At 38.5% G+C, this 27607-nt stretch overlaps 1 protein-coding gene across 8 annotated transcripts in view; it reads left to right on the forward strand.

Moving 5' to 3' along the window:
* The window catches only part of ARHGEF7 (Rho guanine nucleotide exchange factor 7), an 88048-nt gene that overhangs the window by 47102 nt on the left and 13339 nt on the right, over positions 1-27607 (forward strand). For 5 of the 8 annotated variants that reach the window (XM_009276065.2, XM_009276064.2, XM_009276069.2 and 2 more), the window contains 10 exons: positions 6569-6707; positions 7609-7668; positions 8860-9006; positions 10678-10764; positions 14232-14310; positions 15692-15831; positions 16498-16722; positions 18759-18852; positions 21792-21881; positions 25148-25324. In XM_009276065.2, the coding sequence (XP_009274340.1) occupies positions 6569-6707; positions 7609-7668; positions 8860-9006; positions 10678-10764; positions 14232-14310; positions 15692-15831; positions 16498-16722; positions 18759-18852; positions 21792-21881; positions 25148-25324 (1238 nt within the window). Of the gene's footprint in view, positions 1-6568; positions 6708-7608; positions 7669-8859; positions 9007-10677; positions 10765-14231; positions 14311-15691; positions 15832-16497; positions 16723-18758; positions 18853-21791; positions 21882-25147; positions 25363-27607 lie in introns of those variants that run through there. The other 3 variants (XM_009276068.2, XM_019471224.1, XM_009276066.2) reach the window with 2 other exon arrangements.

Here is a 27607-nt window from a genome sequence, read left to right on the forward strand (position 1 = left end):
CAGTCTTGAAATTTGGTAGGTACTTTTTGTCTCAGGAATTGTTTCAGAGCCATTGCATATTTTTTCCAGAATTAAAATTCTTTCTGTGTAATGAATCAAGAATTTTTAAGAATTGTCATTTTTCCTTTGGTCTGTCATCGTGTCTTGTAATTGTGTCTTAAGCCACTGGCTAGAGCTGAAGGGGTGGAGCTGGTCAGGTACAGCTGAGTGGTGGCTCTTGCAGAGATCAGTGTTTTGCATGTCTCCACCACTGCCTCTTACCTTGTTCTCTTTGTTCCCTTCTCTCATCGGGGCTATAGTGCCGCTGTACGTGATCCCTACGTTATTTACGTTATTCTGTAACAGTCGTACCTCTTTGGCTGCATTGTATGAGGTTTCAGTTTCTAATATGCCTTAGTTTTTCTTGAGAATCCCAGTTCAAGTCCAAGGGTAGGTGTTATTTTTGGAGAGAATTTTGCTAGCTGGTGAGAGCAGGACTGCCTCGAGGGCATAGTGTTTAGTCAAAGTAGCATTGATGCTGTGTGTGCTTCTGATCATAGACATATGCTTGCCTTCCAGTAAGAGAAGAAACAGGATGAGCAACCTAAGGCATGAAAGAATGACTTTCCCTCAAATAAATTAAAAAACCCAGTTGGATACAAAGTACAGAAATGGATAATTGCAGTGGAGTAAGGAGTCCCAGGAACATGAGATGTTACCTACCTGGGGAAGATCACAAGCCACAAAGTTCAGTGCGAGGGGAAACTCCAGCAAAGAAAAAGGAGGCAGAAGCTAGGACTTGGGACTTTGTGGACTGCATCCAAAATCACAAGAGGAAAGATATTTGAGTATAGAACTCACTGAAGGGTGGATAACATAATGGAAAAAAGAGTCTAACAGGCCCCACTGATCAGTGGACATAAAACTCTTCTGAAGAAGTATGGAGAGCACAGACCCAATGTAATCAGCATTAAGTATGTAATTATTGGGGGGGGGCAGGTTTTTAAGCTTTTTTTACTTTGTTTAAACAGCACCATGTTTATTTTAAAACAAAATGGAAGAAAAACGTTTCCAAAATTTTTTAATTTGATGAAAGGGCAGCCAAAAATTAGTAATACACGCCTGCTTTTTTTAATTTTGCAAAGTGGCAAGTGTCGAGCCAGTTCTCAGCTGGAAGAAAGCTATTCACAAATCTTTGCTTGTTCAAACATTAATTTTGCTAGATTCTCCTGTTCTCTTAGATAACACGTCCAAAGCATATTCTACACTTGCATCACAGACCTAGCAGTCTGGATAAAATTTGTGGAGCTGAAACATCACAATTACTCCGAGTAACTGGAGCGAGGAATACAGATCAGCTTGAGTCAGAAAACTCTTTGTGCCTCCCCCACTTTGGTGCATCCCTGAGCCTGCAAGTGTGCAGGCTGATGTCATACGCCAAGCAACAGTCCCCGGGAGAGGAGCTTGACTGGGAAGTTTAGCACTAGGAAATTAAAAGCTGCGGTTGAGGGGTTGCTGAGCCAAGCTGTGCCACAACACTCTCAAAATGCGGTGCCTGTGTGCAGTCCTCAGACCCCTCAGCAGTGATAGCTCGTGCTCCATCTATTACAAGCAGAGACCTGCTTCAGAAGTGTAAGTTGTAATTTTAAACGTGTACGTTTTAGTTCCTGGATGTGCTTTCCTCGAGTTTAAATGGCTTTTTTCTTTTTCTGCCTTCTGCTACAGTAGGCACATCTGAACTTGTTTTCTTCCCTCCCCCCAGTCTGATTTGCAGCTTTTGAGGCAGCTGTACTAAGGAAGATTTGAATATATTAATAGGGCTTAAAGACACTTTTCATGGTGACCTTTAAAATATCTCAAGCTGTGAACTAACTCTAGTTTGGAATGGGGAGAACTCTTCAGCACGAGATTTCAGGATAAGTGAAGCACAGCACTTTTGTATGCTTCTCTGCATTTTATTCAGTAAAATGACGCAAGTAGTGAATTCAAATCTCAGCTGTCTCTTTCTGAAAAGCTACTTATTTAAGCAGTTGTGACTAAGTTGATGATTTCACTGTTTAAAAGTTTGTCCTGTTCAGCTAAATGATACCTTTTCAAAAATGCACTGCTTAGCTGTGGGCCAGAGTTTTATTTAGCATATACTGCCTAAGAGAGTGTGGTACTTGCAGGCATCCATTGAAATTGTGACATGAAAGAGCCATTGTCTTTGGCAAAGCAGCTGTGCTCTTAAGCTAACAACACTGACTGTTAAGCTGCTATTAATTAAAAAACGGTTGTGAACTGTTGTCATATTCAAACAATATTTTAACTCACCCATATTTTATTGAAAGTAAACCTTTCCATTATGTTCTGTATTGTATTTGTCCTTTGTGAATAAATGAAAGATGCTCACTTTAAGCTTTGAGCTAAAGGAACATCCATTTTGCCAGATACTTTATGTCCATGAAGCTGCAGAGGTAGCAGGTTGGTTTAGCATGAGTAGACTGCTAATGGGGTCTGCATGATGGAACTGCTCAGACAAAATTTTGGGTACTATTGTATTAAAAGTGTGTGTGTCGGGGGGGGGGGGTGTTCATACTAGAGTTTGAACGAGCGGGCATGTCAAAACTTGTCAGAGGGAAGCACAGAAGCGTATGAAAGAAAACATTGTCCTCTTGGGAATGTTGGGAGGAAAACTATGTCATTCAGTTTTAATTACACCTATTAGCACTGCTTGGTGTAAAACGCTTCCTGATGATGGCATTGCTAAACGTGTTTTTCAGGACTTTGTGTGCATTTCGAGTGAGCTGAGGTTAAAACTTGTTCTGTAGGTTCCTATGCTGTGATTAAGTAAAAAGGAGGTGATAAACAATCAAGTATCTTGTGTCGAAGAGCAGTGAATGGCCTGGAAACTGCTGCAACATTGCGTAACCACACAGTGTGTTTTAGTTAAAGGAACTGCAGAGTAGACAGCGAAAACAAGATAATATCAGGTTTCCAAGTAGTCGATTTTAATTCAGGCTACAGTGAGTTTTTTCCTGTTTTCTGGCACGTCTGTTTCGTAGTACCAAAGTCGGGAAGAAATGGAACAGTGATAATGAAAATTAGAAATGTGAATGTGGGTGAAATGGCAACCAATGTTTCTCCTACTGTAGAGGCATTAAATAAAAAAAAAAAAGGCAAAAAAAAAAAGCATTGTGTTAATGGATAGCTCAGCAAATACCATTTATATAATGCATTTGTCTGCACCCAGCAGCATGGAGATAGCCGAAATAATTAGGAATGAGGATTTTTGCGTCTTTGCAATTTAAAGGCAAAAAGCAGTGCTGTTCAGAACAATGTTAAATTGAATGGCCTGTGGTATTTGCAATTGGCACATCCTGTAGAATGTACTGGTGTGTTGGGGAGAAAAGAGAAGCTGCGTAGACATGGGTATGGATTGTGCTGCCTGAAATGGGGAGGAAGAGCTGATAATGTATAAAGGGAATAGTTGATAAAGTTAGGCAGCAGGGGCTGTGCATCTGCTGAAGCAAACAAAATGCAAAGAATTAGTTTAAACGTTTGCTTGAAGATACATATCAAGTACCATAGGTACTCTAACTTTGATGTTGGCATGGGTGGAGGTGCTTACAGGAAGAACTGATGGATGAAACAAAAAAAAAAAAGCAGTAGCGTACACATGATCAGTGTCGTACACACACTGAATTGAAATTTAAAACCACTGAATGCTTTGAGACAGATGGGCTTTAACAGGTGAGCTTTGGTCAAGCTTTCTGTGGAAACTGGGCACCATACCCTTGTTTGCTGGAAACAGCTGCTTCCCTTTAGCAGAGTCAGGAGAAGAGGACGTGCCACCACACCGTAGCCATTCAGCTTAGTGTTCCAGCGAATTAGCCTGAATCCTCAGTGAAGAAGTAGCTGGTAACGCTGTAAAACCAAAGCATAAGTATGAGTCAAAATCCTTAGTCTTGTTTAGGGTGCCACCAGCATCAGTTGTCAAGTTCTGAAGTTGGTGTGATTTTTATGCTGAGTAAGGGCTGTGACTAAGAAAGCGTAAGGCAAAATGGGTCTTCAGGCTCTAGGTATTCAGAGTTGGCCAGCTTTACTTCTTAAATCTAAATTCAAGCTAGAAAAGTACTCGGGTTTATCTGTGGTGCATTATAATAATTTTTCCATGCAAGGTACCGTAGGAGGTTTTTCAGTGGGTTTTAATTCTGGCTAAAACCTGATCATGTCACAAGCTGATTTTAGGAGGCCTAGGGTTGCTTGATAGATGTTGCTTCAGAGGGATGTAGCAAGGTCTGCTTGGTGGAGCTGTGGGCATTCTCAAGGGTGCCCAGCCCTTCTCTTTGCATCTTTAAAATGCAAAGCAGGTGCTGGGAAATCCCTTTACCCGCTTTCTTGACTCTGCAGTTGAGTTCAGCAGAAATTGCACAAATGTATGCACTGAGGAGTGCCTGGGCCTGGTTAGAATGGGGGTGAAGTGTTCTAAAAGAGGTTGTGTAAGGTTATGTCAGACCTGACAACTCGGAAATGGTGCTGGATGTATTTAAGCATGGTAGTGTAAGTAAATACCAATTAACTAATCTGAAGACAAGTAAACATTGGAGTAAACTGTATGGAAAAGTACCTTCTCTTCTGTAAACTTGGGGAAGCATTAGCAGCTGGGAGGAGAGAGATCCACGTGGAATGGTGACGGTTCATGTTCTTGTTCTGCTCTCCATCTGTTTGGACAAATGACATTAATAAGCAAAGTGTCACTTGTTCTGAAATGGGAAGGAGTGTGTGTGTGTCTTGGGGGAGGTAGGGAGGTCTGTTTTGTCTTAATCTATGTAATGCTTTTATATAGCATGACTCACTGATAATTGAGCATGTGTATTATGGCAGTGTCCTATCTGGTTTTTTCGTAGGGAAACTGAGCAGTTCAAGATTTGCTTTCACTTCTGCATAGAAATGCTGTGACCTAGGTTTGGAGATCTTTGCCCTTCCCTTTTTGTTAATGTGGCCATAATGTACAAGTGTTCCTCCTTTATTGCTGTTTGGTGTTTGACGCTGGTTTTATACTTTCTAAAAGTACTGAATCTTGTAGCTGGCTAAGGCTTCTTTTGAAAAATGAGACTATGCCAATAACCAAGGAGGGGGGGGGAAATTTTAAGTAGTAATTCTGATTTACAGGAGCGTAATGCTATTAATCAGTAGAAAGTAAGGACTTTCAGGACATCTTAGAGTAGAATTTACACGACTGTCATGAGTAGTGTTGTTTGTTGTGGGGGGTTTTTTTGAGAACTAGTTAATTTACTATAACAAGGGCTCAAAACATGAGCAACCCCATCTGCAGACGCCTAGAATGACACAGCTTGAATGCAAGATGATATCATCTTATTAATAAGTGGCTTTCTGAATTTCCTTTGTTTAGATTTTGTCTTTAGAATCCCATGTTCTTCTGCAACTTGTATTTTCTGAAGCCTGGAAATCAGCCCAGGTGCTGCCGTACCTTCCTTTCCCTACAGAGGGGGCTCATTTTGTTCCTGAACATTTAAACTCTAGAAAAGCTTGTCCTCCACCATAGTCCTCCGAAACCTCTGCTTTATAAGGAAGCAGAAGATATGAGATATGAGGCGCTTAGGGACATGGTTTAGTGGGCATGGTGGTGTTGGGTTGACGGTTGGACTCGATGATCTTAGAGGTCTTTTCCAACCTCAATGATTCTATGATTCTAAGATGTAGCTATTTTAAGTTTCCTTGATAGCAAAGTGAGCTGAAATTCCCAGGATGCGCTGCTTTTTTAACTGAGTTAATGTAAAAAGTTGAGGGGCTGGGCCAGTTCTTGGAAATGATTCAAATATAAAAAAACATCTGGATAGGGGAAGTAGCAGTTCATGATATTTAGAGAGCATGGATTTCTTACAGCAGCTTTGCTGTCAAAACAAGTGTGTTGTGTAAGTAAACCCTCAGTGAAACCCTAACTTGTTTGAGAATAGATTGCACAGTAATTATTTCTACTATGGCCTACCATTTGTAGGGCTGTTGGTTAGTTGGTCATTTCGCAGTAACACCGTGGATGTGTGAGATGAGGTCATTAAACATGTAAGTGTGGGACGAAAAAAGGTTCTGAAACATTCTGTGTCTTCCTATTAGTGCCTGACACCTTAAAAATATCGATGCTTGATTAAATATGAAGCCATTGACTCATTTATGCTTGTGTATTACCTGTGTAAACCACCTCTAAGGTCAGATGTCATTTTACTAGAATAAAGAGCTGAGTAATAAAGTATAGCGCAAATGGCTTTATTCTGTAATCATTGCTTGGATGGGGTAGCATTTAGGAGCTGTCTTTGAGCATCAGTTGCCTAGAACGGTGGGTTTGATCCTATGTCTGTTGTTCCCTGGATGGACCCCAAATCTGCAAATGTCTTTGTTCCTGTATTTTATTTAATGCAGAAACTGATCACAGCACTTACGTTGTACTTGAGTTATTTTTTTATTTATTTGGCCTCTTGTTTTATTGGCAGAATTCATTGCGGATGAAAGACTGAAGTGAAGAATCCAATGTAATTTTAATTGTCTTGTTAATTTGATCTTAATTTGCTTAAATATCTTGTGTACGCAGTGAGGAGCTAGGAGAATTCATGGAGATGAAAGGTGCCAACAGCCCTGGGATCCTTGTACTGACCACGGGCCTCAGCAAACCTTTTATGCGTCTGGATAAATACCCCACGTTACTCAAAGAACTTGAAAGGCACATGGAGGTATATCTTATCAGCATTTATGTTCCAGCTTAATGATGATTTGACAACAATTATTTTAAAGGTACATGTCAAACATGATGGGACCCAAAATTACATTTGTTTGCTCTTCCGTCAGCCTTCTAAAATATGGGCTGCAATGGTTTAAAACTTAGTGCAGTAAAACTTCCTTTAAAAGCTAAAAGTTTAAAGTAAAACTAGCCAGAGAAGCTAATCTTCACTCCTAGAACAGCCTTGCAGGGTCTTTGGTTGACTTGACATTGAATGTGTCTCCTGCATACTACTTGAGGCTACTTTATCTTGTAGAAGGAGTGCTGCTTCTCGTCTTAGGACCTCAGCGCATCGAACATGTTGCCAAAATACTCCCTTTGACTTCTACTGAACACTGTCCAAAAATGATCTTTCCAATATAGGAAGGTGTTGGAGGAGCTACTGTTTCCGCCTTTGCATTTTATAGGTTAGAGTTTTGGAGTGTGAAGGAGGGAGAGAAATAGAAAGTGTATGGGTCTTTGTCTTGTCACACAATTTGGTTTGTCAGTCAGTAACAATGGAACATATTAGTCTGTGAGGACTCTAGTTTGTGACAAAGCTAACATGCCAAAAAAACCTCTTTAAAACAAACACTTTCGTATTAGGATTTCAAAATGTCTTATCCACTAGGTCTTGTAAAACTTCCTTGGCTCTATTTTAAGTATAAGTAGGAATGTTATAAGTGACTCTTCATTTTTACTACAAGCCACCAGTGTTTGATATAAGAATAAGGCGGCTGAGAAAAGAGAGCAGATAGGTCTACAGCTTCTATTTTACATAATTGTTTGTTTGTTTTTAGTTAAGCCTCTAAATTTTTTTTATTAATTTTACTAGAACTAAAGTTTTTATTGTATGTTTTCTCCGTTGTTTTTAGGATTATCATCCGGATCGTCCAGACATTCAAAAATCCATGACTGCCTTCAAAAATCTTTCTGTAAGAGTGATAAAAAATAGATGATATATTTTAAGTAGAATGTTTTCTAATTTCATCCCCCTCTATTGCTTTAAAAAAGTGAAGCTTTTTTGTAAATGTTTGTATAAGAAATTTTTGAAAGCCTGGAAATTGATGCTGTTTGTGGGCAGAGCTAAAGATGGTAATTTGCAGGGGAGTTACAGCAAATAGACTATTGATGTAAGAGCTACGCAAGCATTCAGTCCTCTCGCTTGTGCTTCGTCTCCCTTTCTGCTAGTGCTAGCATAACTAGTATCCTGAAGAAGGGCTTCTTTACAACAATTGAGTGTATCTTCTGAGGTTTTTCTAAAGTGCATTCCTTCTAGGGGAATGGTGGTGGAGTTGCGGGAGAGAGGATGAAGGGGAAAGTGCTGGTGAAGTTCAGAAGATATGAAATTTCTAGTAGTAATTGGAGTAGGAAGCCTAATTTGAACAGATGAGCTGTCTGTTATTGTCTTTAAAAAAAAAAAAAAGTCGACTGCAATAAGTGTATGTTTAATGCAATCTCAGTTACAACAATGTTTTGTGTTTCCCGTTAGGAGTGTGTGCTGGTGGTAACCTGGCATTTTCTATTTTTTTATTTTTTAAAGCAGAAATTTAGTGTTATCTGTGTTCAGAAGAGGTTTGGGAATCCCATTCTGTTGGGTGCTTTACAAACAAGAGGAAACAATTCTTACTAAGAAAAATTCAAGTGAATGGGAGTACAGCTACTAGAGTAGGTTGGAGGCATTTAATAAAAACAGGGACACAAGGTTATACACACTTGTAGTTTGCACAATTGGCGTGGCTAAAGAAAGATGCTTTGTTGTATAGTTACATGTATATGTGACAGCTGTGTTACTCTTTTCTGCTGAGCCTAGCCGTTTTTGGTTGGAAGTACAAAAATTTAAAATGTAAAGAAAGGAGAAATTTGAGAAACAGAGCTATGACTATGAATTTGGAATGGTAATTGAAGTCAGTGTGTTGAAAGGAAAAGTAATAATATTGAAGTTAGCAAAACTAGTTTTATAAGAATTATCGGTAATAGTAATCTAAATGAAAATGCTTCAAGTTAGGTGCTGTCTTGTGTGCTACAAGCACAACAGTAAATATAACTGTACTGGTATTTCTACCCTTAACCTGCTCCAAATTGATAGAGTTGGTAGAGATGGTATTTTTCCCTATGTTTGTTAGGCACAATGTCAAGAAGTACGGAAACGGAAAGAACTTGAACTACAAATACTGACGGAAGCTATCCGTTGTTGGGAGGGAGAGGATATTAAAACACTTGGCAATGTGATTTACATGTCCCAGGTCATGATTCAGTGTGCTGGAAGTGAGGTAATGTCCTTCTCTTCTTTACTGTTGGTCTTTCTTTCCATTTTGAATAAAATTAATTACAATCATTATGCAGCAGAAATAAACAGAATGCTTCAGAGATACTAATCTAGACTAAAATCTTTCTCTACTGATTTAAGGCTTTTATTACAAAACGTGAAATAAATTTCCTTGAAGATGGATGGTCTCATTTGTAAAATTTACTGAAATGTAACCGAATATAGCAGTTATAAACATTGTAAGATGATTTTGCAGGACTGTTTTCAAAGTGCATAATTAAACAGGATTTTCCATGTGTAGTTATGTTACAGGATCATTTTGCATAGCAGTTATTACGGCGTGTTTTTAATAACAAAAACTTTAAGTTTTGTATTAGAAGGTGTCTGAGGCACACTTTTTCCTCACTGTTTTGGGCACTTCGCTCAAGTAGTAAATTTTTAAATACAAGCTTAAGAATCAGGTGGTTTTGGGGAACTAGAATAAGAAGAGACATTAGAAAGTCAAAGATGACACTGCAAAGTCTGGGGTGATTTTTTTAAAAACAAAACAAACAAACAAACCACACAAAAAAAAAGGTTGTCCTACCAGAAATAATGTTAGAATAATCTTAAAAGTGAGTGCTAACAGAAAGAAAATGTTACATAGGTTACTGACATGTTTTTACTGTCAGTTGTTCCCCTGTAAAATCAATGAAGCTTTGAACTTGGTGGGGGCTTTTGAATTGCAACCTCATTCAGTCAGTTTCCTCCCTTAGAACACAGATGTCCATAAATATGAAGAAAGAGAAAAGTGTTTATGCAAGTGAATATTTCAGAATTCATCACCTGATATTTTTCTCTCAAATATTTTGTTAGGTTTTTAAATAAATAAGAAAGATTCAGTAGAGCTGATAGTGCATCTTCTGCAGTCATGTCTCTTCTTGTAGTCTTAAAAACAAAACACCACCCCACCCCCTCAATCAAGAGCTAAAATGTCAAACAGAATAGACTTTTAGAAGTTTCTGCATAGCATTACAGCTTTTTGACTAGATATAGAACAGCTTCATTTGTGCAAAAGCAATTGGTTTTGGTTTTGTCTTTTTTAAAATGATATTGACATGAATAAAGCTTTACTGAAAACCAGATAGAAACACTAAAACTTGGTAAAGACTAGTACTGCTTTGCAAAGATGCTTGAAATTGAGACAGTGGCTTTGTCAATTGATATATTTGTGTGGTTTTTTTTCCATACGTTGGGGCATAATCCAACATGATGCAAAAATCTGATCTCTCCAATTTGAGACACCATGGTCTTGACATTACCATAACAGCATCCATCTAAATTATATTAAGAAATATATCCAGTGTGTAATTTTGGTTTTTGCTGAAATCAGCAAAACAGTTGTTATGTTAAACAAGGTCAGTATTTCACCCAGACTTTACAACTTCTATTTTAAAATACTAGACTGTACTCTCCAGGAAGAAGTATAGGTGTGTGTTACTAGCACTTTTCAAACAGAAAATCAAATAATTCTGACCTCCCCCCCTATGGAGAGTTAATTTTGCCAGGAGCAAATATTTATGGAGTAATTATGGAGTTGTAACATTGATGGTAGTTTTTAATAATATAAACCAGAAAAAGGGCAGAGGGAGCTTGTGATGTTGTATTTACTTTTTCATTTTCTTTTTTTGATAAGGAAAAGAATGAAAGGTATCTCCTTCTCTTCCCTAACATTTTGCTAATGTTGTCTGCCAGCCCGAGAATGAGTGGGTTTATCTATCAGGTAAAGTAATCCCTGTACATATGCGTATAAATGTGTTGAGGGGGGTGGCTTTTTTCTAAATGGTATTTCATAGAAAACTTGGAAGGATTATTAAACTTCTGCATTTATAAAAATAAAAGGTAATTTCTGCAATAGGAACGGGTCATCTGTTTTATAAAATTCTGGGCTAGAAGCCTGGCTATGATTTTTGCAGCTGTGACTATCAGCAAGGGTTTTTTTACCTTGTTAGTAATAGCTAATGAGAGGAAGCATTGGTAGCTTTTTAGGTCTACATAGGAAAAGGACGCTGTTGTACAGGTTTGTTAGTGCTCTTCTGACTGCTGCTCGAGTCTTAACAAACTATACAGCACTCCTAAGCTTGCACTGGTGTGAGTTAGGCTGTGCTACCTTCTGTTTCTTTAGGTGTGTCTACATTAGCGTTTTATCTTTGAATCAGCAGAGCACTTTTGAAATGAATCTTCTAGTTTTCCCTGTTTACTGCTATTTGAGTCCCAGTGTAGACATAATCTCAGGGCTCAGACTGGATTCCCTCTGGATGAAGCTGAACTGGAAGGCGTGCTCCAAAAGCGTACTTGATTTGTACAACTACTGGAGCAGATGAAGTACATGGATTGGCATTCAGTCCGTGGCCCCAGCCCAGAGCTGGCCCATTGTAACACCACCTGAAATGCATCCCGTGTGGCCTTCAGGTCCTTAGCACCAGGTGTTTCACAAATGCACTACTTGCTGCTGGTAGACATTGTCTTCGAGCTCTCTAGCAAGTTTCCCAGCTGAATACTTCTTGCCTGTTTGCCCACTACAGAAATAGAGCAACTCTGCTATAGTGCAGGAGGATCAGTGCCGATTGGGTTGGCTCCCCGGTAGCTCTAGGACAAGTTTTGCAGAAGCACTTGCATTTTGGGTGTGTAGTTCCAAAGACCCCTGAGAGGTGAAGTTAAAGCAAATGCACGGTGCATGAGTTTCTGAAATCTTTATAAATGTTCTTCAAATATTGTTATGTGGTTTCCAGACATCACAGTAAAACACCAAAAGTTCTAAAAGGAGCCTGAGATATCACCTGCTGTAAGTATTTCTGTAAATCAGGCTCTCGAGCAGTTTGTTCCTTTCTCCTGAGCACTGATTTGCCTGCTGTGAAGGAATGCTGAAGCATAGTCATTCCAGGTTCCTACGTGATTGGCTACATCCAGTCACAGACTGTGTGACTTTTTTAAGAGCAATTAAATTCCAAAATTCATGTTTGGATTCATATCTTACCTGCCATGGTAGTAGCTGGATTTGTCTGAGACTGTGTTGCATTAGTAGATAGTTCAAACGCACAATCACGTTTCTCTTAGCTTTGTGCTGCTCTTCAGAATTTTTGGCCAGTGCTTTATCCCAACATGGATGGAAAAAATATATTGGAAAAGGCAGGTGAGCTCTGTATCTCAAGTGGCACATCCAGAATTCTTGACGAAGGAAGATACTTGTGTGCTGGTTACAAAGGCAACTGACTGGAAATTTAGTGTATTAACAAACAATATTAAATTAAACAATGAATCTGTTAGGCTTAATTTTGCTCTCCTTTTGTACATCACATTTCTTCCTCCCCTCTCCCACCTTGTCCCCCAGGTGCACAGCATTGTTCAGTAAATAAGCAATTTTCTGTGCATTTGTCTTCAGCTTCTGCTCAGTATGGCCACAACCCTTTCTTCGTGTTTGCCGTCCAACCCTCTGTTGAATGCAAAACTTAATTTCCTCATAACTTCTCACGTGATTTTTCCCAACAGTGAGAACTTCTCAAATATTAGTGACTGCATATTCACAGCAAGGCAGAATTATTTCATCATTGTTTGTGTCTGGATTGCATAACATGGGCCGCCTGGACTTTTCTTCTAAGGTTCTTGTCTCAGAACTGGGACGGATATGAGCAGAAGATGATGCAGCTCCCTCAGTCATTCCCAGGGAAACGATGCCACTGGAGTCAGCATCCTACATGACACTGTCCCTGTATTTCTGAATATTCCAGTTATCAGTAGGCTTCAGATGTTCTGGCTGAGGCTGCTGATATCTGCTGCATGAGCTAATTGGGAGAACTTCTAGCAGTGGTAAACTGAAGTTACAAGGGGCACAAACCATACTTTACAAGATGGCTTCACAATTTTGTTGAAAGAAAGGGAATATAAATGACTCATGAGTTCAGTTCCATTTTCTCTTGTGTTTTGCTGACTTAGTACTTCTCTGCATGTAGCTCAGGTGATCTTTGTTCTCTGTCACCAGTCTTTTGCTTGGTGTATCCCCATATTTCCTCTTCACCCGTGTCAGCAGTTCTTGCAGCTCTCTTTCATTGTGGCTGTATGCTGTGTTATTCATGAACCAGCAAACACGGAAAAACAGGAGAGAGTGTTTTAGGCTGCATTGTAGTGCACGATGCCACCACGTTTCCTTCAGTGGGGAAGCTGTTGCAAAAAACCTCTTCCTTTCTCTTTGGCATCTTGGGCTTGAGCATGCTCTGTGCATACAGAATATCAAGTAATTTTTAGTTTCCAAGCTTCTAAGAAACCTTTGTCCATTCTGCAGTCATTAGGAAAGAAAAAGGAAGAAAGAAAGAAAAAAAAGAGTTGTGGGGTTTTTTCCCTTCAATGGAGCCAAAATTCCACAGTACGTAGTACTTGCACTTTTGCCAGCATGTGCTGAATAGTGTTTCTGTGCAGGAGAATACAGGATCTGTCTTAAAGAATTTTATTATTAAAGTTGCATTTTTGGTAAACCCTTTCATCCTGACAATACTCAGTCTTACTTATTCTTCTGTGTTTCTAAAGGATCAGAAAGTTATCCTAAACTGACTTTTTTTTCCCCAGCTTGACTGGGTTTAAAATGAGATGTTATCTTCTGCAAAATTAATACGTTCTTCTGAAACTTTACAAATTTAAAGGTATTTTTACTGCTTTTCTTTCCTCAAATATTTCTGTGAGTGAATTTGGTAGTGGCGTTATTAGAGACGTAAATCTTCAGTAAATAATTGATGCATTTGTTTAGTGAAATCTTCCTTTCTAAATCTACTTGTACCACAAACCTTATTTTGAGAGCTAATCAAACCATTTGCAAACAAATGTGCTTAAAGATGAGTCACCATTGCCTCTAATCATGTAATATGGATGACCCTGAAGGTCTCGATTCCAAGAACCTGAGGCTATGATGAGTGACCACTATGACATTTGTATGGATTTCATAGCCTGCATAGGTATCAAATAGACTCATTGAAGTCACAGGTGTCATTTGCAGAAGTTCGGCGTATTAAAAACTTCCATTATGAGGTGTTTGTGTGGATTTTTAAATGTTTTTAAACCCATCAGTGTGTGTGCGTTTGCCAATTTACTGTTTATGTCTTTGTTCAGAGCTTGAAGTTTATATATTCTTTACTTGGTAATGTTTTTGTGTGTTTTGGATTTAACTTCAGTGTCACTGCCTTTTTTTTTTTCTTTTTTTAGGGAAAAAAGCCAATGACAGGAATGACTATCACAAAGCTAGAAGACAGTGAAAACCATAAAAATGCATTTGAAATATCAGGTATTGACCATAAATATTTTTATTTACTACTTACTCCAGGATATGCAATTTCAAACATCAAATGTTCTGTCTGAACAGAGGGAGAAACTTTTTCATTGTGAGGGTGACCAAGCACTAGTACAGGTTGCCTGGAGACATCTCCATCCTTGGAGATACTCAAAAGCTGTCTGGCCACGGTCCTGGGCAACTGGCTCTAGGTGTTTGTGCTTGAGCAGGGGGGTGGATGACCTACAGAGGTCCCTTCCAGCTTCAACCATCCTGTGATTATACAAACTTTGTAAGGCAGCTACCCAAAGCCTCACTTGAAAGCTGCTTTTTACTGCTTGTCTTAAGCAGCTAAACTGTCTTTGCATGGGATTCATCCCCAAATTTCTTTATTGTAATGATGGAGGCAGTAGCCTTGGAGAAGGTCCTTTATAATGAAGCAGTTCAAAGTATGCTACTCACCGGAAGAAAAGAAATTCCAGAGATTCTGGAAGAGCTTTAAGCAAAAGCTTTCTTCTAGAAATGGGTTGACCTCTTTCCTGAGAGACCTTTAGCATCTCTGCTAATGATGGTTGCCGTTGTGCTTACTTTGGGCAATTTCTGTTTGTTAAGTCATTTGTTTCAGCATGTACCTTATTTCCTTGGGGGATTTAAAGGACAGTGGGAGCAGGGTCCACATGGTGGAGCTTCTTACCTTCATTCACTTCCTGGATCAATTCCTACTCCAAGCAGGCTGCATTTAAGTAATTTTGACCCTCTCAAGTGGCAGGCAGTATCACACATCAGTGCTATGTGGCAGAGGGAAAAAGCTGTTGATGATGCTTGTTCTTCTGAGATAATAGCTATGCAGCTGACCTCAGACGAGGAATGTGATGGGTTAAAATGGAGTTAACTGCAGAAATTAAAGTAATCTTTGGTTAAGATTGCTTTCCCAAGTAACTTTTGCCTGAGCTTTAGTACTAGGTTCAGACCAACTTTATGCCTTTTTCTGAGAGAAGATCAGTGAACTGTATTTTATAACTTTACCTATATTGTAGCTTATAGGCTCAAGAATGACATTTTAGGCTATCTGCTGGCTTTCCTGTGGAAGATGGCAAAGCGTAAGGCTGCTAGATGAGCCTGTCTCCTACATCTATTTCTTACCATTAAAGGCTGTGTTTAATTATTAGAGGTGGGGGAAAAAAGGTAGAACTCCTATGCTTGGCACAGGAACAAATACATCGAGGAAATGTCTGTTGCAACCTGGAAAAGTGAGATGCTGCTGTACTGAAAATAGAGGTTAAAATTTTTGCTTAGTACTTAGGGAATATAATGTTTCAGGAAATGAATGTCTTTATAATCGTGTCAGATTAAGTTTTTCTGCAGTTTCCTACATCTTCTGTTTTCTGTCACCTAGGAAATATGATCGAAAGGATACTAGTGTCTTGTAACAACCAACAAGATTTGCATGAATGGGTGGATCACCTGCAGAAGCAAACCAAAGTCACGACTGTTGGGAATCCCACCATTAAACCTCACTCTGTGCCATCTCACACGGTAATAAATAGCTTCTGGATTGAAGTGAATGATCAGTGTATGCAGAATTAGGTTATCTGGGAAATATACTACAGTGTAAAGCATTTTTTTTTAGCCATTAGTAACAAGAACTGAATGTTATGCCTGTAGTTTAATAGGTCAAAAGATCATTCTGTTTTTAATTGTGTGAACAAAGAATAAAATGCTTAGATCTTGGTGTACTAGTTTAATGGGGTAAAAGAAAATTCATTATGATTACTTCTATTTTGACCAAGTAATATGTCATCATCTCTTAAGTATCCTTAGAACGGTAGGTTTTAATTGGTGATGTATTTGACAGACTGTGGAGAAACAACTTCTTTAAGTACCTTCTTTTGGGTTCTGCATTTGAGTTGTTGGATATGAATGGAGCTAAATTTAGCTCCATTCTTAGTGGTGAGAGAAGTGGGAGCAGGGCTGCTCATAGCTGTTCTTTTTTAGTGTGTGCTTTGTCTGTGGTAGACAGTAAAAATTTCTTTACACTCCATTTTTCCAAATAATAATTGTGTCAAAATTTTAAAGGCCAGCTGTAATAAACATAAGCACTAGATAGCGAATGAGATTATTTCACCAATCCTTGATGATATTATGTCTTTATTACAATAATATGCTTTCTTTCCCTTCCTATCACCTTTGTGTCTTCGACAGCTTCCTTCCCATCCAGTAACGCCCTCCAGCAAGCATTCAGACAGCAAGCCAATACCACTGACTCCTGCGTACCACACTCTCCCTCATCCGTCACATCATGGGACTCCACATACCACGATAAACTGGGGACCTCTGGAACCTCCAAAAACCCCCAAGCCTTGGAGCCTGAGCTGCTTACGGCCCGCACCTCCATTACGGCCTTCAGCAGCTCTTTGTTATAAAGAGGTGAGAGGCAGCAGCCAAGAAATACGACTGTGTAGCAGGCCTACAACGAGAAGTTTAACTTTCTTTTTTACACACCACCATTTCATAGTGTTGTGCGTGTTTTTATATAAAGATGATTTAACAGCCAATACTGAATCAGTGGTAATGGACTAGTGAATGCTGTTTATTTCAAGCAGGGATTTAGTCTTGCAGCACAGAAAATACTAAGGCTTGTTAGGAGAGGCTTCCCCCGCCTCCCCCAAGTGCTTCCACTTATTTCCACTCTTTATACAGTTAATAAATAAGATTTTTTTATTATTATTATTTTTTCAAACTAGCAATACCTTTGTTACATTGATCATCCAGGCTTATTGCAAAGTAAGTTATTTGCTAAGCACACTGCAAAGTATCTAGGCTAAGGGATCTTACGGTGCTTCCAAGTGCTGTATCAAATCATTCTAAACAGCTGTGGTGGTATAATTGGCTCGGTTCCTCAGTATTTACCACTGTGACTAGGTAACAATAGCATATTTAAAAAAATAAAAAAAGAATGGTAACTGTCAAAATATACATAATGTTTTTGTACTCAAAAGAATCTGATGGCTAATGTTACTGTTAGCAAAAAAAAAAGAAGCTTAGACTTTAAGATGCTGTTGTATGAAACAGGAATCTGTTCCAAGAGAAATAAAATGTGGTGTTTTTAACCACAAAAAGATGGTGGCTGTAGGTTAATTTGGTCCTGCCGCTACATTTTGTGTGGTTTTGTAAATAGTAAGAAAATGTTAGATTTGTGTTGGAAGTCTGCATATATGTAAGGAGGAGAATACTGGATGTTCTGTGACTTGGTGATATCTCCTGTTTCAGTATCTTTGTCATGTCGTTCTCATGATACTAATTTAGTGTGAAGCAACAGGGCCCAGAAAGAATCACGCAGTTATGCCTAAGAACATTTTATTCTGCAAGCATTAGATGCTGACAGAAAAATTTTATTTTGCAGACATGTAAATTGTAGTTTCTTAGAAACTGTAGCCTAAACACTGTGCCCCAGTGTGGCCTGGCTGTGGTTTGGGTTTTTTTTTGTGGTGGCTCTGTGTTGTGTGACTTTTTTTTCTTTTCTTTTGTAAATCCCCTAAACAACAGGGAAAAACTGATAGGTGATCTGCAATTGGAAGGTTAGTATTTAGGCTTAGTTGCTACAAGAGGTTTTTCTGTTTGGCTGTACTGTATGCTCATTTTGTAATTTAAGTTAAATTCCTTTCATGTTTTCATGTGTAGGGCACTAAATTCTCCAATGTGGTAAAATTTCAATCATCTTTACAGTGTTTAGCGTACAATGATGTTCAAAACCTATCTTCATCATCTTTGGTCTGTCCTGCTCATTCACCTTTTTACTTTCTTGTTCTGTATTTTTATAGAGGATGTCTTGTATCCTTAAGGTAAGGGGTAGACCAGTATATTCCTTTTGTTCCTGTAACCTGTCATTGTTCCTGTAAATTAGCATGACCACGTTTTGAGCAGAAATGCTGTATTTGTTGCTGTACTTTTTTTTTTTTTTTTTTTTTTTTGTTTTAGGGTTTTTTTTTTTTTTTGCTGTAGAGCTTTGTAAGAACAGACCTAAACATTTACAAATTCTGGCTTTGAAGAGTATACTACCTGCCAAAGCTTCCTTGTTAGGACCTTTTTTACTTGCTTCTAAGTAGACAAGTGAAATGGGTTGTCTCTTCAAAAGTTAAGGAAAAAAAAACCTGTGTTAATGTATGCCTGCCTCTTCCCTTCGCTCTAGCTCCCAAACAGCCTGCATGCTTTTGCAGCAACTGTTCTGTATATTTCTGTTAATAGAACAGATAAAATATCTGGCTTTGTGTATAGTTGGAGGAAGGGTAGAGAGGAAATCAGCCAGTTCAGGCAAATCGGATGTGCCAAAAAATATTAATAAACTGAGTTTTGGTGCTGTTAAAGGATTTTTAGTTAGTAACTCCTGCATACACCTTAGAAATTGAACTTTTGAAATATTGTAGAGAAGCTCTACTCTTTTTATTTTTATTTTCCCCGCACAGGATCTCAGTAAAAGCCCTAAAACCATGAAAAAGCTGCTTCCCAAACGCAAGCCAGAACGGAAGCCATCAGATGAAGAGTTTGCACTGAGAAAAAGTAAGAGAGACTTGAACAAATGTCTGCATGATACAAAGGCTGGAATTAACATCACAGAATTAAATTCTGTGAAAGTTAGATGTACAGTGTAAGCAAGTCATCTGGTTTCCTCTCTCCTGTCAGGGGAGAGGGGGTAGGTATCTCCAGAGGATGGTTTGTTTTATTCATCTTAGGTGCTTATGTCACAATGGGATTAGTTGCTTTCTAGAGTCTTACTATTGACTACAGTGGATGTACGCTTGTGAAGTGCCTATTTCTATCTGTTCGCTAGAGAGGGAAGTGAGGTTGACTGTAGAGCCTTGTAAAGTTCAGTAAGGTAAACCTGTCTTTTAATACTGTAAACAGCAATTTGAAGATACTATCCCACTTTTGCAGAATACTTAGTAGCTATGTTCTTAAATCAATCCTGGTAGGAGCTTCTGCTGGGCTGGGTGTTGGAAAGCTGGGTATTGCTGCTGGTTCGAAGACTAGTTGCTTCCACGGTCGTTCTTTCTAAGATCGAACGGTCTGCTCTAATCTCCCAGAAATAAGGTCATTTGCTAGTGTCTGTGTCCAGATAAATTGCAGAGCTTTAGACTGCTTGAAGCCTGAAGAACAGCACTGAACCAAGAGAGATTGATGAACGTATAGAAAAACAGAAGGGTCAAAATCTGGATGTTGGGGTAATTTGGGGTGGAGGGAACATTAATGTTATCAAGCAAACACAATATTCATTTAGTTGTCAGTGTCACTCCAATTTTTCCTTACAAATTCGTGTGAATGAATAATCCAATTACTTTTGTCAATAAAAGACAGGGTATTTAATATGAAGGACAGATTCTTTTACTGCAACTTTTGCTTCTCTGTGTCTGTCCTTTGCTCATGGGCTTTTTAAGATGGAGACTGTGCCTTGAGTGTTTAATGCATGAAGTGTGTTATCATGAACAGTCTCTCACTGATTTATGTAGGGTTGGAGAGAAAAAGCTTTTCCTCAGGGCACTGTTGGTTTGTCGAAGGTAGAGGTCCTTCTGAGTCTGCTGTGAATTTCGTATGGCAAAGGTTAAGGTAGTGAATAGAACAATCCTGTGTTTGTGGGCGGGCAAGCGGATATTTTAGTTCAGGATGTTTTATGTCCTTACAGAAAGGTATCTGTTTAGGAAAAATGAAAGTACGGCAATACAGTATCATTTCAGATGTTGGAGGATCGAGATTCAGTAGTTGTAATGACAGTGATAAAGCTGTCAACTTGCAGATTTAGAAATTATTAAAGAACACTTAGTGAGAGGAGATGAGTTATTTTTTGGGGGAAGGAGGGGCTCTATAGCTTGCAAATACATTGCTTTATTGCTGATTAAATTAACACCTTTCAGTATTTTGTATGTAGGAGATAACTTTCAATAAAAGGGATTTTTGGTGGCTTTAAGTCAGTGTTACAGAAATACTGATTCTTGGTATTCATCTCCTCCCCACCCCCCCGGCTTTGTGTCAGTAATTGGAAGCTTCTGTTACATGTTAGTGCTCCTTAAACCTCTTCCAGCTTGTGGAGCTGTAAAAGTTTTCCACCAAGGAACTTCTATCGAACTTAAAGCTTAAGTTTGGGTTTTATTACTTATCTTCTCTGGAATCCCAGGGATTTACGGGCTATGTTTCGAGAACTGCTATGTCAAATTAGCATTATAACAGACAAACCAAAATAAGTAAGGTATTTCAACTGAGTGTCCTCACAATACTCATTTCAGAAGTGAAATATTTGTCCTGCTACTGTAATAATATAGTGCTGCATTCTAACCACAACGAAATCCTGTTATTTTTCCTGCCTTGAAAGAGAAATAACCTGTACTTTGGAGTACCTGCGTCTCTTAAACTGTGGGGAAACTATATTGGGTCAAGATAGTTTCTTCAATAGTTAGCTTGTCAGCTGATCCTGACAAATGTTTGGACAGTTGGCTTTGTTCTGGTGATAATAAATCACAAAAACTAACAGGATGCATCGGCTGACAGAGAATACTACTACCTTTTGATGTTGAAGGCAGTTCAGATTCATGCAGCAGAAAATCTTTGAGACTAGTTTTTTTTCCTCAAGCTTTGCAGGGAGGAAAACAGGAAAAATGCTTTTAAAACAACAAATCATCTTGCCCTACATTTAGACTCCTGGTTCCACCTAAACTAATGGTAGAGGTACCTCTAGATTTCAGTTTGACTGGAATTTCACTCTGTTGCAAGGCAAAAATTTGACAGCATTTTTACTGAATTCCCCAAGGAGATGATTTGCTGTGGAGCTCTACCTTTAGGAAAATTTTGCCATGTTAATCTTGAATAGTTAGATTTTTTTTCCCCAGTAGTGCTGTTTCTACTTTAAAGTCTGAGAAGTTCAGTTACTCCACTTTTCACAGATATACTTCGTGATAGTGACATCTTTCCAACTGCACACTGGACTGAAATTGTACTGACACTTATTATTATGTTAATTCTGAGTTTAATTTTCAATAGTGCTGTTAAAAGGGGTAAATGGGATATAGATACAAAACCCAAAAGTTTTCAAGATTTCTGTGAATTAATATTCTGTTCCTTGATTACTTTGTTTAAATAATGAAATAACGTATTTAATAACTGGGGTATACAGGTTTTTTTCAGTTTAATGGCTGGTTGGTTTAGAACCAGAGTGATCACACTTCAGAACATGTTCTGTGCAACTTCAGATGCTTATAAAATTTCTTGAATGTGCGGATAATTGCTCTGACTTGGGTTTTTTTCCAAGCATTTCAATATAGTATTTTGTCTTTTTAAACTGTTACTTTTGCTCATTGAAGTTTGATTTTTAAAATGGGATGATAAAGAGAATTTTAAAGGGTTGATTAGGCTGAACTTTGGTCTCAACTGAAACGTAGTGATTTACAAAGGCTTTTCTGTGTTAAGAAACATAACCATGTTTAAAATTATATTTTTCCCATTGATTCTAGGTACAGCTGCTTTAGAAGAAGATGCTCAAATTCTTAAAGTCATTGAAGCATATTGCACAAGTGCCAAAACACGTCAAACACTAAATTCAAGTAAGTTAGAAAATACTGAAATGGCTAACTAAACCACAAATTAGATAGTTTGCAAAGAGAGAGAGGTGTCTTTGCAAGTAGCAAGCTGGACCTGGAAGAAATAATAACCTGTTTCTGGCTTAATATCAGTGCTGAGTGTTAAAGTATTGGGCGCCAAGGTCCATGGTTAGAGACTATAATTCTTTTAGTATTTAAAAAAAAAACAAACCACCAACTAACCAAAAAAAAACCCCCCAAAACAAAAGTGACTACTTGTCACGGTTTAAAATTGCACAAAACCTTCGCCAATGAATGAGAGGTGTCGGAACTGAATATGACAGTTGATCAGTATGCTTTTTGATAAATTTCAAGAAGCTGGTAAGTAGTGAGGAGGAATGAAGAGCAAGTCATAATTTTGGAGGAGTGTATTTTTTGTCTTGTTCTGTTCAGCAAAGACTTCTGCTATGGAAAAGTAACCTAGACCTATAAAAATTTCTCTTTTTATTGCCACTAGTTGTTTTTAGTACGAATTACAAATTTTAATCCCATCTCACAATTTCAGGAGAAATTGTTCTCGGATCTGTGTGTTGCTTAAAGCCATTTTTAGTTTCTCAGATCAATACCTAGCTTATTGAAAACCTGTAACGTGCCTCTGGGGTCCTACTTCATTTAATCCAAATCAAGGTTGCCATGTGGAGTTCCTCTGTATTGTAAGTAAACCATTGCGCAAAGCAGGGGAGTCCGCCAGCATGTGTTCCATTTACTACAAGGAAGGAGAAAATGCTGTTGCGTTTGTTCTGATTTGCACAGTTTTTGCACTATTGAATACCGATTTAATTCGGGGATCCTTGGAACACAGTGTAACGAACCTGATACTTGTCTGGTTTTGCTCTTGTCAGGAACTAGAAGAGTGGACATTATAACTTACTCCTTGTTCACTAAAGCTGTTTAAATTTGCGGTATTAATCACTGTTACTGCTAACCACAGCGCTCTGTGCCTGTTTTGCTTCCAAGCAAAAGCACTTTATGCTGACAGTTGAGAAGTCTCAAAATGCAGTTGCAACCTTAGTTCATGGATTTTCCTAATACGTGTTCGCTTATTATTATCACCTTGAAAAAATCCAGCTACTTTGTATTCGTATGTGCTTCAAAATGGGAATATGGCCCTTGTATTAGACTGTAGAAACTTTTGAAGTAACAGCAAAAACCTTCATTTTAATTCTTCTGTCTTGATGAACTGTAGGTCTCCAAGGTGATAAAATTGTCAATTTCATAAATTAGATACTATTACATAATTTTTATTAATATTAATCTATTTTATAACCCTACAGTCATAACAGTAGTGTGTTTAATTGGATAAAAGGAAATGAATGTGTTCAGAATTCTGAAGATATGCTGTTGTTCCAAACAAAATTAAATGAGATGATTGCTGTTTAAATGTCTTGACTGATCTGTTGATTATTTCCAAGGATAATGTGACAAGAAATGGTTGGGGAAACATTTGCACTTGCACAGTAGTGTGTGTGTGTGTGCAGATATAAAATGGATATGATTTTTGTTTCCTTTTTTTGCCTATTTTTTTTCCTTTCTATGTATATTTAAGAAATATACATAGTGCTGTGGGTATCATTGCATACATCAGAAGTCAGCAGCTTTTATTTGCTCTTAATTGCAGCAAGAAATAATCTTTTTATTGATTAAGCACACGGCTGCTTTGTTTGGAAAGAATAGCATTGTCATCTAAGACTTTAGGTTTCAGAAGATCCATTTGTAGACTGGAATTGGAAATGGGGGAAAAAACCCAATCATGCTGGAATTGCTTCTGTGGGAGCAGTAGTCAGTGTAGAAGAATAGAATGAAATAGTTGCCTGTCACCTGTGAAGTATGCCCCTTTTTCACATCCTCCTTTCTTACCTCCGTGTTAATATTCTGCCTGTCCCTCACAGCATTCACTTGGCAATTCTCCTTCCTGCACCTTAATCCAAAGCCCAAGGGGTGCTGCTTTTGGCAATGTCAATTCAGCAGAGCTATGCACCAGTGCGAACTGGTAGGGAGTGGCATTAAAGGTAGCAGAGCAACTTTTTTCAGTTGTTTGGGTGGGGAAGATGTGGGCTTTAATTTGGGGAGACATGCAAATAAAAGTAACAGAGTTTCACTTTCTCCTGCTGCTTATATATGGATTTTATTTTGCATTTCTGCTCCAAATGAAGGCTTAAAATCTTTTGCAATATCGTGTGTATGGTGGCTTATAGCATGGCCACTTATATGGTTTTAGTCCTTGGATATTGCCAGGCCTTAAAAAAAAAGAGAAATTGTCTTTAGCTGTTGGATAAACTACCCTAGACATCTTAAAGTATTTAACTGGGAAGACAGATTCAGATAGAGGCATATAGGAAGAGGTGTGTGAGGGGTTGGAATGGACCAGACTGTGTTGCTGTTAGGCTCTTGGCCCTGTTATTCTGTGAGTTAATTTACTACATGGTTAAACAAATAACAAGGGGTACAGGCACAGAAAAGCTGTACTTTGGCAGTCCCCTTGAGTGGGTGCAAGATGCTGCTGCTGATTTAGAAAGTCAGCAGCCCTGCTCTGCATGAGAACCTTTGCTTTTTCCCCCTGCATTTTCCTCTTTACAGTGGTGACACAAGCACTTCTGTGGCTGTGTTGTGAGCTGGTGGGGAAATTACCTGCTTGAAAAAGAATCTTTTGTAGGGTTAGTTTTCATCTGAAACTGTTCCCTGACCTGTCTCACCAAGCAGCTGTAGAAATGACTGTCATTGCAAGGGAGGGAAAGGATGGAGGTACAGATGTGTGGTGGGGAAGGGGCTGTTGCTTTTCACATCAGTGCTGGATCATGCTGGTGTACTGTGTTTATTGCTCTGTCCCCAGTCAAATCCCCGCAGACCAGAACTGACTCCATACTTCAAAAGAACCTAACTCCCTCTTCCAAAAAATCTACTTTCAAACAAGATTTTGGTTATTCAAAATTCTCAACTGAGGCTGCTTAGAAGCTTAAAAAACACTTCAAAATTGTATGGTAACAGTTCAAATGTTATTACATGCTGAGTGTAATTTATACCTAAACCCCAAACAAATTAAAAAAAAAAAACAAAAACAAAAAAACAACCACTTTGGTGCCTTTTTAACAATATTTTCTCTTTTCCTTCTCTTCCCATCACCTTTTTGCTTTTATTTCATGTGTTTGGTTGTGGCTATTCCTTACGTTCTCCTCCTCATCCCACCTCTGCCTATCCACATCCACCATTTCATTTCACCTATACATCCTTAGCATGGCAAGGCACTGACCTGATGCATAATCACGTCTTGGCTGATGATGACCAATCAAGTCTAGACTCCTTGGGTCGTCGCAGTAGTCTTTCTCGTTTGGAGCCTTCAGACCTCTCAGAAGACTCTGACTATGACAGTATATGGACAGCCCATAGTTACAGAATGGGGTCTACATCTCGTAAGAGCTGTTGCTCATATATCTCTCACCAGAACTAATGCACTTCTGAGCTTTTTCTTAACAAATGCTTGTTGTATCACAGCCTGCTTTTCTTAGATGTTTTCTTGCTGTTCCTTGTCTCTTTAATGTGATATTTTAACAACTTCTGAGGGAGCTTCTGAAACTTCAGTTATACCTGGTGGAAGGCTCTATTGCCAATTCAATACACGTACAAATAAGTCATTCTAAAAAGTGTATATCCTGTTAAGGATGACATTTCTTGAGGGTTTTTTTTTTAACTGACAGATGTTAATTTGTAGCTCTGAATGTTGTTTGTTGTTTTTTTTCTTTTGACTTGGTCAGTGTAGCAAGAGGTCCTTTTTTCTTTTTTTTTTATTTTGGATACAGCACATTTTTGTATTTTGTACTGAAACCGTACTGGTTTGTGAGCTGAGTGTCAGCAATATGGAAATACCTTAGTGGTAGTGGTTGGATTTTCTACATATTACTAACAAAATGCAAAGGTGGTAGAGTAAGAAAAGTGCAGCTTAAAAATAAGCAGTACAAAAGCTGTAAAAATCATTCAGATATTCACGTATCTGGCCCATTTGTTTGGAAGAGCATTTGCTAATCCATAAAAATTTCTGGTTTTATACTGCTGTCTTTTTTTCATTGCTTAGACATTTATACAAAGGACCGCACTGCTCTCCCCCCACCCCAGTCTGGCAGTTGTCATGAAAACCTGGCAGTCCATGCTCATTACATGCAGTGTTTTGATAATCTCATGTTACCTATGGTCATACTGTCACTTTACTGTATGCAGTAGCGTGGCAGAAAGCAGGGTCTAGATGTTTACTTGCCTGTTAAAATACACAGCTGACAACTCTGAATTGACCATTCTTCTTGAAAAGACAAGGTGAAAATGGTTCCTCTGATGGAGGCTTGAGTGTTCAGCATCTGAAACTCTAGGTACAACTGCGATCACATTGGCTTGTTTGAAGTTCTGAATAATAGAATGCTTGGCTTTTGGGTTGTACTGTTTGGAGCATGTCTGTGACAGATTTTATTGTGTCTTGTAACTTCTCTCACAAGCAGGTTTGTTTTCAGCAACAGCTCTTCACTTACAGTCGTGTTGGCTTTTCAGAGAACTGTGACATGCTGTGCACAGCTGAAGGTCTCGAACCTGCACCTGGGGCACTGCTGGGGTGAAGTGTGTGTGTTCTGTCTTGTGGATAACGTAATTGGCATCAAAACAAAAATGACATGTTTTCTAAATCTCGTTAGCATTAGGGAAAGCATGTGATGAAAGGACAGAAACAGTTCTCATTTTCAGCAGGGTCCCCAGATGCAATTCCCTTACCCCTTTTCAAGTAAGCATGTTATCCAGCGTTCAGGTATTACTCTATGAACGTGTTCAGAATAATCATGATGCAATTAACTGCCGCCTGGGAACTTCATCACACTGTTTAAAAGATAATCAATACCTTTCTGCAGGTTACATGATCAGAAAGTTAGTAATTGCTAGACGTGCATGATTCCAGAAGGTGGTCAGTATGGAGAAGCTTTTTCAAAGCAGTTCACATCTGCAGATTTGCATTCAGTCTTTTTTGATCATCTGGTTTATCGTCTCTCACTGTTACTGGCATTCAAAAATCTGACTAACAAAAGCAGCAGTGCTTACCGAGGAGGGTTTTCAGGGGTACATTTTACTAGTAGTCTTATATTAACGTAATGACCAGGAACTTGTGTATATTGAACTTTTTTCAAAGTGGAGGAGTGTTGCTTAGAGAAATGAGATAAGTACGTGTGCTCCATACCATTCCACAGCGCATTTGTAACCCACTTCACTCCCCTCTTCCTTTCAGTCAGTTTTTGTTTTTTTAACATATATGGAAAGTATGGATCGTTTTTTTCCTGTTTCTTAAGCTGTGGTGTTCTAGTTGAATAATGTTTTCTGCATTGGATAAACAATAATTCCTTTATGTCTGTTTCATGTTATATAGTGTAAATATGAGTTTGAAATACAGTTGTTGCACTTGAACTTTCCTTATCACACAGAATGTTTTGTTACCCAGATCCGAAGATTTTATTGACTTTCTATGCACCAAAGCTTTGACAGTTTACCACCATTAATTATTGTAGCATTTAAGTAATTAACTGTTATCATAATTAGGAGCTCTCATATTAATGTCACCGCACATTTAAAATCATTCCATGTCTTCAGTGTTACAGGCCATAAGCTATTGTGAACTGATCAGGAGTATTAATGCAACATGCTTAAAAAAGAAAAAAAGCAAATGTGGA

The sequence above is a fragment of the Aptenodytes forsteri genome, unplaced genomic scaffold (assembly GCF_000699145.1).
Source record: "Aptenodytes forsteri isolate BGI_AS27 unplaced genomic scaffold, ASM69914v1 Scaffold96, whole genome shotgun sequence".
Taxonomy (NCBI): Eukaryota; Metazoa; Chordata; class Aves; order Sphenisciformes; family Spheniscidae; genus Aptenodytes; species Aptenodytes forsteri.